The 14,590-nt window shown below is 34.4% G+C and overlaps 1 protein-coding gene across 1 annotated transcript; it reads right to left on the bottom strand.

Moving 5' to 3' along the window:
- Positions 1-10,830: 10,830 nt before the first annotated feature.
- LOC116202604 (NAC domain-containing protein 12-like) lies at positions 10,831-13,529 on the bottom strand. The gene is made up of 3 exons (XM_031534205.1): positions 12,918-13,529; positions 12,526-12,794; positions 10,831-11,892 (listed from the first exon to the last, which is right to left on the bottom strand). The coding sequence occupies exons 1-3, from the start codon at positions 13,087-13,089 to the stop codon at positions 11,089-11,091; spliced, it is 1,245 nt and encodes a 414-aa protein (XP_031390065.1). The 5' UTR covers positions 13,090-13,529; the 3' UTR covers positions 10,831-11,088.
- Positions 13,530-14,590: the final 1,061 nt, after the last annotated feature.

Here is a 14,590-nt window from a genome sequence, read left to right as displayed (position 1 = left end):
GAAGGAAATGGGAATGAGGTGGTGGGGGTCTCGCTAGCAGCACACTAACATGGTGAGGGCATCAGTGGCCTCTACGGCCGTTGACAACCTTGAAGGCGGAGCGATGGCCGCCAGCGAGGCTTCCTCCCCCTCCGAGCTCTCTGGAGACCCCAAAGGATAACAATGACCTTGAAGGGGGAGAGGTGACCTCCTAGGAGGCTCCCCTCTTCGGAATTGAGATATGTAGTTTCGATTGGAATCTCTCGATGGAGGGGACCTTGCTGATGGCCACCACTCCAACTTGGAGGTTGTTGTTGGCATTGGAGGATTCCCCAACGATGTTATCGGGAGTCGGGACAGTGGTGACCTTCGATAAGGCTCTGACTGCCCCCACTCAGCTCCCTTCCCTCATTTGATCTACCATTTTCATAAAATATATTTTTTAAATTTTTTTATATAAATAAATTTGAATAATATTTTTGGATGGAAAAGTTAGTTTTTTATGGAAAATTGAACTATAGGAATAAATGAAGAAAATATGAAACATTAAGGACCATATCGAATAAAAGAAAAGGTTTGAGATGGAAATAAAAGTAACCGAATATTGAGCACTAAAAATGACTTTTTCCCAAATCATGACACTTAAATCCCGAAGATAAAATAAAAGTATTTCTTGATAAAATAAGAAATATCTCGATGAATGTCAAGTAAATTAAATTTCACTAATAATTTCGATTCTTACAAACCCTGTGGCACGTGACATGCGCCTAATTTAATCTGATACGCAAAATTGGTTCCACCAGCACAATATTTTAAAAAGTGACATGTAAAATTGAGTTAATTCCAGCGTAACTACGAAAATGGCGTATCGTTTATTTATAAGAAAATGGCCACTGAGGCTAAGGACAAAATCAAAATCATTAGAAGAATTTTTTGCTTTTGGGGCCAAATATTAGGACGTAATAGAAATTTTTTTTTCTTTTTTTTTTTTACAAGGGAGGTTAATAGGTTTAATACAATGACATAAAAATTTCAAGGGGCACGGGTAGTTCCATCACGAGTATCGAAGCTGGAATTTCTTGATTACTAGACGAAGGCATGAGCTACTGCGCTACCTTCCTTGACAATAGAATTTCATATTAGGAGCAATTTATTACAGGATCTCATTTCACTATATATAACAATTTGAATTATATTTTCTCTGAGTATAAAGGACGCTTATGAGTAAGTGGAACCTTATCTCATAAAGTTAAAAAAAAAAATGCTAAGCTCAGGCTCAGTGTATTTTTTTTAAATCCCTATCAATGCCAATGTTTTCTCACGGTGTATTGAGTTCTTGTCTGAACAATTTTGTCGTACATTTTGTGGAATTCAATGAGTAACTTGACTGAAGGCATGTTATAATTTGTTGATTTGATCTCACGGCATATACATGTTGACTATGTATGTTTGTTGGAGAAGTCCAGCGCAATCTATATATAGAGCTCTTGATATCGTAATTCGGTTTTTTGAACGTGTTTATATAATAGCTCTTCCTGCTTCAAATGATATTCATTGAATTCCTTTAGATTAAAAAGAGAGAGCATGCTGTAAATCAAGTTTGTCAGCTTGCTTGAACCACAGCTAATATACAAGATCATATCTATCGCTTATCTTTTACGTCATGACCACATGGTATTGAGAAAGGGGCTAGTGTAGGGAGAGCATCTTCACCAATAATATAAAGGTTTCGAATTTAATTTTTGTGATGAAACTTTCTTCGTTAAATATTATATATCCTTGTACTAAATTTATAAACCTCCCCAAATATGACAAAAAAAAAAGTCACCCCATGTCATTAATGAGCATAAATTCACAACTCTTATACAAATGGCATGCTTGATATGTGATTTATTTTCATTTATTTTTATATTCCCTAGCTATTATGTATCTTATATATATATATATAGAGAGAGAGGAGCATACATGCCACGTGTGAAACTTAATTAGATATAGTAGCCACTCGAGTTGTGCGTATATCGAATGGCAGTCTAAACCAGAAACAACATGCATGCATGTTTAATAATCTGGGAAAGGCTTCTACCAAAAACATTCTAGTAAAGGCCCATAACTACGGCTGTCATCATTCAAAATTTCGGAACATATGTCCGTAGGTATAGAGACGCACTTGATAGACAGCAAAAAGAGTTCCGATACATAAGAATTGCAAGCATGATGACAAAACTTGACTTACGTTAAATCCTTCCATGTAGTGAGTACATCGGCAACGTTTATAACCTGTGGGTTACACATATAATAATTATCAGATTTGAAACTTGGCAATTGGCATAAACCACCAAAATGGTCGTACTTAACACACAAGAGACATATATTATTTATGTGGCAGTCGAGCAGTGCACGCTGCTAGGGATATATAATTTCACGGTCAAACACGAAAACATTCTCCTGAAAACGATGTTAAGTTTTGTCCAGGAATATTGCATGAAGCGGTCTCATATATGTCATCTCTTGATCTTGGAAGTACGCCACAGCTACCAGCTCATGAAAGGAGTCCCAATCCCCATTAATTAATTATTCCTTGTATATATATTTTTTTTCGACAGGATATTCCTTGGGCATTTATATATTTATTTTTGCTGGGTTGTATATTTATATTTATATATTACATGTCACCTCACTTCCAGGAATTAATTCATTAAGGTGGGGACCTTTTAATTAATTATTGGCAGCTAGTAATTTAAAGGCATTAAACTTGTGCCAAAATCAATTTGTTATATTTATTCAGTTATGTATGCAATGATATACATATTAAATAGTTATGCAACCAAAAAAAAATACATATTAAACAGTTGTGGGGAAAACTATACATTTGGTCCTTTATATCTGATTACTTTTATGTTTTAATCATTTTTTATTTTTTTATCGTTTACATCATATACCTTTGATACTTTTCTATTTTAATCATTTTTTCTTTTTTTTGGTTTGATTTCATTCAATACATGTGACAACTTTTTGTTTCCCTTTTATCAAAATAATTAGTAGGAAAATTTTAATTTTGGTCCTCAACCTTTGGTTGATATTTCTTTTGTCTTAATTCTTTTTTTTTGGCTTAATTTTGCTTCAACATTAAACTTCTTATTCCTCATAGTTCTATCACTCTATCTTTGTAAATAAAATCGACATGACATATCTTGAAATAAAAATTATTTTCTTCAAAATTATAAAAATAAATTGATAACAATTAAAATAATAACATGAAGTTTGTGGAACTACGCAAAGCTTGAGGTATTGGTAACCTAAACTCGAGTGGTACTAACTATTAAAAAGAGGATGATAACTTGAGAGGGAGAGAGGCAGCAATAGGAGATGACGGTGGGCACCACCACCAAATGGGAGGTCACCTTAGGTCCATGCCTATAGATCTATTAATGACTCTCTTCAAAATCACACCCATCATTGCACTTTATGACATCACTTCCATCGAGATTACCAAGTCCTTGCTTAGTGGGTGGTGGCTATCGAGGTTATATCCAACCTCACAAAAGTGGGTGGTGACTATCGAGGCACAATCACCTCTATTTTTCTTATATTTTTTCATATTTTTTGCTCGCAAATTCGAGTACTAATGCTACCAATGCCAATCGCCACCGCCCTTGCCAAGATTGCTTACGACTTAAACGCTTGTCCTCACTTTGTTTACGATTTTTCTTTTATTATTTAAAATTATTTTTATTTTATTTTTGAAATTAAAAAATTAATTTCTTATTTCAAAAATGTCGAGTGATATTTTTATGGAAAATTGAGCACTAGAATTATAAGAAACATAATGTTTAATCTATACTATATATAAAAGTATGATAAGTTTCTCAAGTTTTCAATATTTCAAAAATGCAGTTATACTCTCGTGACTTTTTCTCTCACTTTTCGGCCCGTGACTTTTAGTCGCACATTCTCAATATATATATATATATATATATACTATTTATATTCATTGCTCATTTTTGACGTTTTGTTGCCTTACATATCTCTCAACGGAGTTAGCCCATCATTACAAGTATATTTATTTTATTATTACTTCATAACGATTTATAGTTTTAAAATTTCATTGCATCATATATTCGTTTTCAATGTCTGTTGTCCCAACAAGTTCATACATTGTTTATCTTATCGATATGAATTACGTGATTGTTTTTTAAAACTTCTTGTTTCCTCAATTTTTGTTCAAAAGTTACTTGTATCATTCATGAATTTTTTTTCCGTCTTTTCGTACATTTTCCTCGTAGATTCACTGTTGGTGTGCTCTTCTAGTATGACATTTTCTCACACAATTTCGACTCTCTATTCATCACTCATTCTCAACATGCGTTACCTCATATATTACCATAGTTGATTTAAACTTTGCCTATATCTTCTAAAGTATGACCATTCCCAAAGTGTTTCTTTAACTTTTTTTTCATTTTTACCCTTGGTAAATTAATAATATTATTATTTTACCATTTACTCAAATAATATGAATACTACTAAACATCTCATCTTTTCAATAGCATGGCATTCTTTCATTCATTTTAATAGAAAAACTAACTTATATGTACGGTTTCTCACGACCTTTCGATTTCAATGCATCATTTCATACTTCTTCACTATAAAAAAACTACCTAATATGTTCTTTATCATAATTATTCACTTTGACGAATGCATCAAACAGGAAATAACTTTCTCCATTTAATGCTCAAAGTTCCTCTTTCCCCTTTCTTATTTACATTTGTAATTTTTTCTATTTTCTCTTTCAATTTTTAATTACTTCTCCTTTTAATTATTCTTATTCTTTGACTTTGCTAATCGTGGGAAAAAAGTTTCCACATACTCTTCTTCTACCATAATCCTTTTATTTATTTATTTTTAAGTTTTAAAAACCAATTTATATTCTTTCTCGTGACCTTTCGATTTCAAGGCACTCTTTCATACTTTTACAATATAAAAACTGCCTAGCATGTTTTTTCCTATAATATTCACCCCGATGAACGTATCAAATATGAAATAACTTTTTTATTCAACGCTCACGGTTTTCCTATTTACATTTGTATCGATGAATTTTCAAAATTTATAGTAGAAATTTTTAAAAATTATTTTATAAATGGATATTTCTAATGAGTTGCTGACATATACCTTGTGATTAATTCTTTCGAAAATACTGAACAAATTCAAACAATTTTTTGACGAAGTTTTCAAAATTTATATTAATTTATTTTTAAAAAATATTTAAAACATTATGACATGGGTAATTTGTTTCAAAGTCCCAATTAAATTTTTTATAGGATTCTATGGATACAAAAGTGTGCATTTGGGAGAATAAGAAAGAAAGAGAAGAGTTTCAGAGAAAGTAGATACTATATCACTAATTTCTTTTTTATTTTATTTTATTTTCTCTTATCTCATGTTTTTTCTTCTCTCCCTATTTTTATTCCTTTTTTTTTATGTCAACAGACATCGGCCACCGTTTTATCCATTGTCACTTTAGTGCCTGCCACTACCACTTGCTAACAATGTTGCAGAAGCGTAGAGTCCCCATGTTGTTCAATGTCTTCCATTGACGTGCTCTAGGCAAATTTTCATTTTTTTTTCTCCTGAAGGGTACGTGTATAAAAATGGAGAGACAAGTTGCTTCCAATGTAAATATGATATCGATTATCAATATAACTTATCAGTTTACAACTGAAATTAAATTTACTATTGTGCCTCAGGTGGGACCTAAAGTGTATTGTTTGTTTTCTTACTTTATTTATCAAGTCTAAATTATAATATATAATATGAATTACTAAAACAAATTTATATATACATAAAATCGGGTCCGATAAACTTCATTCCAATTTTCTTTCTTTAAAACTTAAACCCGACCCTTAAGGTCTTTAGGTTTCGGAATTTTTTGATTGATTTGGGTAGGGTTTTTTTTGAATTTTAAGTTATGGGTGCCATTGCAAGACTATTTGTGGAAATAATATTTCTATTAATTATTTTGTAGACTTTTATTGAGAATTTGAATTCACCTCTCTATTTCTTCTTTAGGATATTCTATTGAAATGAAAGATCAAGTAAGAAAAATATATTAGCTGGAAATATTTCCTTGAAATAAATTATTTTTAATTGCATTAATTTCATCTTTTTAAAAAATCATTTCTATTATTTTAATCGTGCTTATCAAATTTTTATTATTCATACACTAGATTATGCATCAGTGCCACGCGTAGTATGGAAAAAATGGTTTAAAACGTTGCCTCTATATTTTCATAATTATATACCATTTGTAATTCTAAATAGTTGTGTCATTACTAAAATAAATTAAAAAAATTGGGATAAATTTTTTAAAAAAAAATTAGTGAAAGAAAAGAAAAATAACTTAGGTTGAGATAGAGATAGAGTGGGGTTGAAGAGAAATAAGTAAAAAGCAGAGTGGAAGGTGACCACGTGTGAATTGATGGAGAAGCAAGATAAGATAAATGAGTTTAAAATTTGAGCAATTTTATAGTTTTATTCTTACATGCAGTTTTAATTTTTTTCTTCAATAGAGTAAAAAATAATGGGAATAATTTCGTAAAATTGTAAAAAAACTGATGCATATACATAGATATAGTGATTTGTCATTAGTATGTTAATTTTGTATATAACTCTTTATGATAGACATATAAAAATGCTATCATCAATATATAAAAATATATATGTTTCCATTCAAATTATTATTATTTATTTATTTTACTAAATTACATGAAATATTTTTTGTGAATATTATTAGTTACTTTTAATAATTTTTATTTTGAATTTAATGTTTAAATACTCATGGGTCCACTTGGTAGATTTTCTTGTGCCATGTCTACTATGTTAGTGTCATGTTAGAAAAATTCATTAAAATTGACCGAAAATTTATGGCATGCTAAATGTGATACGAAACTCATAATTTGTAATTTTTCATGCAATTAAAAAAACTCACAATAGAAATAATAAGCATGGTAAAATTTTTACTTTTTTTTTGTTACCAACCCTCATAGATATTATTAACTATTTTATTTTATTTTATTTATAATTAAAGTAAGAACATATTTCTAACTGGAAATATCACAAATCTATTTAAAATGAGATACTATTAATTTATTTATAATATATATATTTTAAAAGAGTTTTCTTGATTTGAAATCTTGAACATCTTGGGTCCCATTAATTCTTGTATCCTTCTACAAGAATATGTTATGTCGTTCAAGTATTATGTATTTTAATCTTATCAAATAAGATTTCACGTGCAACGGATGTGTAAATTCACTAGTATTATGAAAAAATTAAACCAAAAAAGGACTTAGAATGTAGAAAAGGTTGATGACTAAAATTAAAATTTTTTCTAATAAAAAATTTGATAAAATGATGAAAACGGAAAAGTAATCAAATGTATTGGATGAAAACGTAACAAAAAAAAAGGAAAATGACTAAAATAGAAAAATATTCAAAGATATATGATATAAACGATAAAAAAATTAGAAAATGACTAAAACATAAAAGTAACTTAACCTAAAGGATTAAATATATAATTTTTCCAATAGTTGTGAACATACATACAAGCGGTCGAGAGTCTATAAAATCGAATCGCATAATCCTAATATTCTATTAAAATTTTCAGAGTTCTGATTTCACTTTCCTTTTTTTTTTCCGTAAAAATAAAATAAATTAGAGTAATTGGAAATTGCCCCAAAATGCATCATTTCAGCAATTGGGCAGAACCGTGAAAATGGTCAAATGCATTCGATTCTACCGATTTCACCAAGCGAATCTGCGTTTCCATCCGATTCCAACCAAACTTCTGATTTTGATCCATTTTTGCTCACCATGGCCAATGAAATCGTAAAAACAAACGAGTTTACGTGTTAGAATCGCAATCTTGACAATATTAATTGTGACGTATAAGACCCTTTCCTTCGGTGAAGGAAATTATGAAAAAGAAAAATTCTCCATAGATTTGATAGCTGCATGGAGGAATAGCCTTCATGATAACGGTATTTGGACTATACGTGTAATTGATCCTTTTTTGACCTCTCATCCCAAGAGGTCTAAAGGACAGAAACCGAAATGAAAAATAACTTTTATTTTTGGGTAGGATGAAAAAATATAATATTTTAATTTATTGCCAACCGCTTATTGTTTACAGCGAAGTAGTTCAATTCTCCTTTCCCTGTAAGTGACTTAACTATATTCCTTCTATTTTGTTCATATGAACTAAATTGATCAACTTCCATCAAACTTCCAATCTGAGTAATATAGACAGCTTTGTAGTCTTACGCTTATCGTCAATCAACAGGTTAACACTTATATATAAAGAACATCTCCCACCAAACGTTGCAATGGTTGAAAAATTCCTCTTGCTATGTTAACTGTATTAAAATTACAACTTAATAAAGGGACCTGAAAGATATGAAAAGCGTCCTAATGATGCACCATATCAATTAAGTCTAGCACGCAAAGCCGGCTTGTCGTGATGTATGCTAATATGTACAGAGATTACCGAATTTATCATATCATGATCACGATACTGTAGTCGACCTCACGGTGAGTTACTCCATCAATTTCCTCTATTCCTTTTCAAACAATACCCACATCAAATAATTAGAAAGCACATCCAAAATCTTCTCTGACCCAATTAAGGGGAAAAGAATCTTGAATTTAGTTCCAAAGGGCAACAAGACAAGCAACAGTTTTTTGTTCTGTGATACTCGTGGCAAACATTAACAAACAGCCAATAAAGAGATTAATAAATTAAAAATTAAATACGAGAAATTAAATTTTCGAAAAGGAAGAATTGGCCTTTTTCCTTTCTTGTTTTTCCCCTTTCCCAAATCTCTTATAAAGATCGAGATCAGTTTCATCTTCGATCGTCGTGCCACAATAACAAAACATTATCATTATTATTAATATATTTTGTAAATAAAGTTGCTAATTGATACAAAGAATGGGGGTGTAGTTCAATCGCGCATACTCTCACCTGCTAACTAAGAGGTTACGAGTTTAATTATTATGGTGAGACTATTATACCCTCTTATTAGCTATTAGGATTAAGATTTCTATTTTATCTCATTAGCATTATGGGTTTTTCTTGTAACCAAACGAATTTGTTATTTGATGCATCTGGAATGACATCCTACTGGTGCGACCAAACCACATGGCAATTATTAATTTATTTTTGTGTCTGTGGGGGAATGTCTGAGGCCCCAGAGTGGTGTTCCATAACCCCATCAATTAATAAAGTCACCAATCCGCCATGATTAGCTTTCCCAAGCTTGTCAATGGAGTTAACGAATTCGAGGGAGACCTTTAGACATGGGAGACATGATTGCATCAAGAAATTAATCAAGATTTGACGCCTTTATCCGATCCTCCAAAAACAAAGCTAATGGCGTACTAAGGAGAAAGCTCGCCAAAGTGGTACTCATCACCAGTCATCACATCGATATGGAACCAACATATACGAAGCGACGTCTGTCCTCTTATTGTTTTCCCATTCGTTATATCACTTATAAAGTCCTTACACTTCCGGCCATCTTCAACCAGAGGGGGGAAAGAACGGGACCAAAGACGTTCACCCACGTAGTTAACACTAGAAGAGGTTAAGCCATATGATGGATACTTAGTCACAATCAAAAGTGCACATACTAATAAATAGAAGTTTGAAAACTATGTCATCAAATCACAAACCGAGGCAAAAATCTGCTTTGAACTACTTTCAAGAAACACAATCGAATTGAAAGTAGTGCGACACAATCACGTTACAAGCTAGCGTATGTACATCTGTTAGTGTGATCATACGAGCTAGCGTAGGTACATCCTATGTATTAGTGTCATACGGCCTGCAGTGGAGTATTTGGAATCTTTGGATCCATGTTTCTCGAACCTCGTAGACCTCTATGTGATAGATCACACTGATATCCGGGATAAATTCATGGTAACTTGTACTTTTGCTTGTTTTGCATCGCATGATCCCAAGGGCAACTGGTTCTATTAGACTTATGTAAAAACCTACGTACATTTGTGGGACGGTGGCTAGAAAAGTAACTTGTCATATGTGTGTATATATATATATATATTCTTTTTTCAGTCAAAAGGCACGTCTATTGGCCTAGTACAAGAATATGAGTTAAAGCGAAATAAAGGAAAAGTCCCACTGACGAAGATCTAGCTTAGGACATCTTGGTTCAAGTCAGAGTTTTGTATCACTACACCATGACCCCTTCATTTATATATATATATACATATATATGTTTGTGAGTATGAGTCTTAATGTGTGTTAATTTATTCACATAATTAACACATATAGTCGGAGACAAATCTATATATATATATATAGTGGGAATGTGGTGTGCGCAATCAAATAGTTTCAGAACGCTCAGTTTTTTAATGAAATTTTTTTCCATATTTTAGTTTTTTTTGAAAGAAAAAGTTTTAATTTTTAAAAATATAAACATCTAGATTTGTGAGACTGGTCATTATTTTCTCGATTTTTTATAGCTTTCTTTGAAAAAGATTTTTTCAATTTTAAATTTTAAAAAAATATTAAATATATTTGTGAAATTCTCGGTATTTATATATATATACACGAGTATGTGTGTTAATTTACTTTATCGGCTAATTGTCAATGCGATATTAATGGAGCAATAAACTTGTTGGCATTCCGCCTTTGTATTTCGATGAATGTGTAGACATATCTGGTCCTACTGGTAATAAAGATTAGGGTTTTATATATACGGATGATGGATATGTATTGTAATATAGAATGACAGATATCCCTATCTCTGAGATAGATGAGACCAAAAATGGGAATTATTGGGTACGGAAAAAATAAAGATGTTTTTATTAAGAAAAATCAGCAATGTGTTGACAAGGCCACAACAACTTAAAACATGCATGTCACCGGAGAATTATAACTACAATTACTATTTATTATTCGATTAATATATTCTACGTGTATATATATTAATCTTTCAAGTATCTCTAGGTACAGTGGGCCTTTTGTTGGAAAGCGCTATATATTTATTATTAATTTGGTATGAATATCTGGAATTTCATTAATTATTACTTCCGTTATACCGACAAGTGGCGTAATGGGTCTGATGATGACGACGACGACGAAGACTTCCCCGTGAAGCCGCTCCAGAAGAAATCACTCTCGCAGCCAAACATCTGCAAGCCCTGATTATTATTGTTCCCCCGGTTCAGCCGTACCTGATGGAGCTCATGAAGGTCGTCCCCGAAGCAGCAGAACTGTCTTGCCGGCTCGGTCTGCTCGTCGTGGCCGTTGAGCTGTGAGGCCACAAGCCGGTCCAGGGCTGCCCAGTCACTCAGCCCAACTGGCCCCGGCAGCGGCTCGGAGTTGTCCGGGGTGGCGGCGTCCGAGGAAGCTGCTGGCTCTGCCTCGGGAAGCATCAGCTCTTCGAACGGCTGGTATTGGTCAAAATGAGACGAACTGCTCGAGATGGGAGGAGGAGGTGGCATGGTCGGACTGTCGAGTCCCGGGAGATGCATGAACCTCTCTTGGTGAAGGGCGTCGCCTGGTGGGAACTGGTACTGCTTGTTATTATTGTTGTTGTTACCATTACTGTTACCGTTGTCGACGATGTTGTTGTAATTTCTTTCGGGATGTTTGGGGTTTAAGCTTGTCTCGTTCTCGACCTTACAGGATGTTCTTCCCATGTAGGAGAGTATCTGGTCGAGGACACCTGCTTGGTTGCCGGCAGAGCACAACATCTGGATCTTCGAGTCCATCGAGGCGGCAGTGGACGCACTCCGTGGGCTGTCGAGGGCTTTCTGGTAATTTTTCTTCTTGAACACCCGGCAGACGACCCAACCTTCTTCAGGCATATTCACATCAACAGGCGAAGCAAGACCCTGAATTTGATGAACCCATTAGCAGGTGAGGAAGTATTGGCATATTTATCGACAAACAAACAAGAGCTAGCGACATTAAACTCTAGTGTTGGGTTTTCAGCAACTGTTTGTAAAGAGTAGTGAACGAAAATTGAAGGTTGCATGTCCGAATAAAGATTAGTTTTTTAACTATTAAACCGATGATTCCGATTATTTTCCAGACATCTAAACAAACATCGAAAGAATGTATGTAAACATGATAGAATTTTGACAAAAAAAAAGGTGATAAAGGTCATTGATGTGGCTGAAATTCATTCGACTACTAATCTCAATGACTCCCTCTCCCTTTTTTTTTGGGTGGCTTCTTTTTTTTTTTCGGCAGTACATGACTCTGTCTCGACTCCTTTTTTTTTTCCTTCCTTCTAAGGAGACTTTCTTTATATGGGTAGGATTTTTTCCGGAGACTTTTGGCAAAAGACAAAATCATAAGCGACGTACGTCTTGGCATATCTTTATTATGCAAAATACCAGAAGGCGAATGTCTCAGTTAGGCTTTTGAAATATATTTGACATAAGGATTAATCTGGGTTTGGACTCATCAATTGTATTCCATGCTGAGTTATTTTGCTTTAAGGTGAATGTTGTAAGGCTTACGTTCGGCTCCTGGTTGTTGTCATCGAGCCGATACTCATGCATAATCCAATCCGACTTTAGGCCATGTGGGGCTCTGCCTTTGTAGAAGACTAAAGTTTTCCTCAACCCGATCCGTCTGCATCCACTGTATATGATCTTGTCACGGCCGGTGGCCTTCCAGAACCCAGCAGCCGTCGCTCGATTCGTCCTTGTCCCTGTTGGATATTTCTTGTCCTTGTGACTGAAAAAGTACCAATCGTTTTGGGGTGTAGACCCAATTCTACATTTCTCTGCATCATAGTACGTACGTTTGTGTAGATGATAATCAGAATTAATGCTTAAGAGAGAAAATGAAGATGCGTGGGTGAACAAGTTCAAGCTAACTTATTAATTAGCTCCGATGCCGTATGTACCTTGGATATCCCACGGCTCAAGCTTATTGAGATCGACCTCGCGGATCACATCAAGGTCTATCTTCTCATACGCGACCTTCTTCCTCAGGTAGTAGTGGAGAAGTTCCTCTTCTGTCGGGTGGAACCTGAAGCCGGGAGGAACCTGAGACTGCCCATTTATCGATAGATTCATATCGCCTGGCGAGCAAGAAAGAGCAGTTAGGGCCGGTAATAGCTAGCTTTTGTCAGGGTAGCTACTTTCGCCGGCCAGGCCACGATATTTCCAAAGTTGTACCAGGCTAAATGGAAAAGAGAAATAACATTGGAAAAGAAAAAGGCTGCTTGACAAGGGAAGATGGTAGGGATTAGAAGAATAAGAGAAGGTGAGAGGAAGAAAATGATAAAGCTGAGGAGGGCGGCAGAGAGAGAGAGAGAGGGGAATGGAAGAAGAAGAAGAAGAAGAAAGAGAGAAAGAGAGGAAGGGGGGGACTGGCGGGAAGTGCGTAAAGGGTAATGCAAGCCATGATAATTTATAATGGTGGTAGGACAGAGGAATAGGGGTCCAGAGAATTGCATGAAAAAGTTATGGTATCATGTTGCCCATTAGTGCAGACTTATTGTGGGTCCTCTGCTTCGAGAAGACCCAACCACCTCAAACTATAGACATAGATTGAGAACTATATATATATATAGAGAGAGAGAGAGAGAGAGAAAAGACAAGATAAGCGTGAGGAAGAACTACAGTTACATACACGTCGTATAAGAAATTAGTAGTAGCTTGATATGTAGAATGTTGAATATATGCAGGATCGTTAATTAGGGACCAACTGTGACTACTGTACCAAATACCTATTTACGAAGTTGTCATTCCTATGAAATTTATGTCTTTTTTGAGAGACCTTCGTAAACATGGCTCCACATTAAAGTATAGTATATGTACCTTGGCGCATTTCTTTTTGGTCAAAAATGAGGACAGTGGCTCGTATTACGAAGATTAGAATTAAATTAAATTCTGTGAGTGCAAGATATGACGATTCCTTTCAGTCATCGAAGAGCGAATCCCGAACTTAAGATTCAGGGAAGATCAACGTAGAAACCAAGCGGCATTTTCAAGGACTCATGCATTTGGGACTAGACTACTAGCTATATGGCATGCATATGAGTAGACAATGTCGATCGTTGAAGTCTTTCTACTAAAGATATGCATGCATGTACATATAAGAAAGGATACCTGCACTTCAAACCTCAAGTGGAATATATATTATTATTATTTGTGGATATATACAATGTAGAGTGAGGAGCGTGGAGCCCACCGGATTGAATATTGGACCACCGAAATGGCGTTAGAGAGGCAAGTGACAGAGGGAATGGGAGAGGGGGGCAAGCCCCCATCCGAAAACTATGACAGCCGACCTTAAAATCTATTTGAAAACAACCCGAGAAACCCCCACTATCCCCCTAAAGAATCTCATCCTTTATTCCCTTCTTATAGATATATTCTTCCCTTATAATTTCTTTTTTTATTTTTTCTGTATTAATTTCCACACTCTTTCATATCACCTGGTAATAATCTCAGTAAGCTCGTTTTACTTGTGCAACCACCACCCTCCAACGACAACAAGGGCAATGGAGAGAGAGAATGATGGGGTCGGAGACACTGAGCTTTCAAGGTCCCCCTCCCCCTCCCTTTGTAG

Source organism: Punica granatum, chromosome 4, assembly GCF_007655135.1.
Source record: "Punica granatum isolate Tunisia-2019 chromosome 4, ASM765513v2, whole genome shotgun sequence".
Classification (NCBI taxonomy): Eukaryota; Viridiplantae; Streptophyta; class Magnoliopsida; order Myrtales; family Lythraceae; genus Punica; species Punica granatum.
Note: the sequence above shows the minus strand (reverse complement) of the source record. Positions and strands in the feature narration are given on the sequence as shown.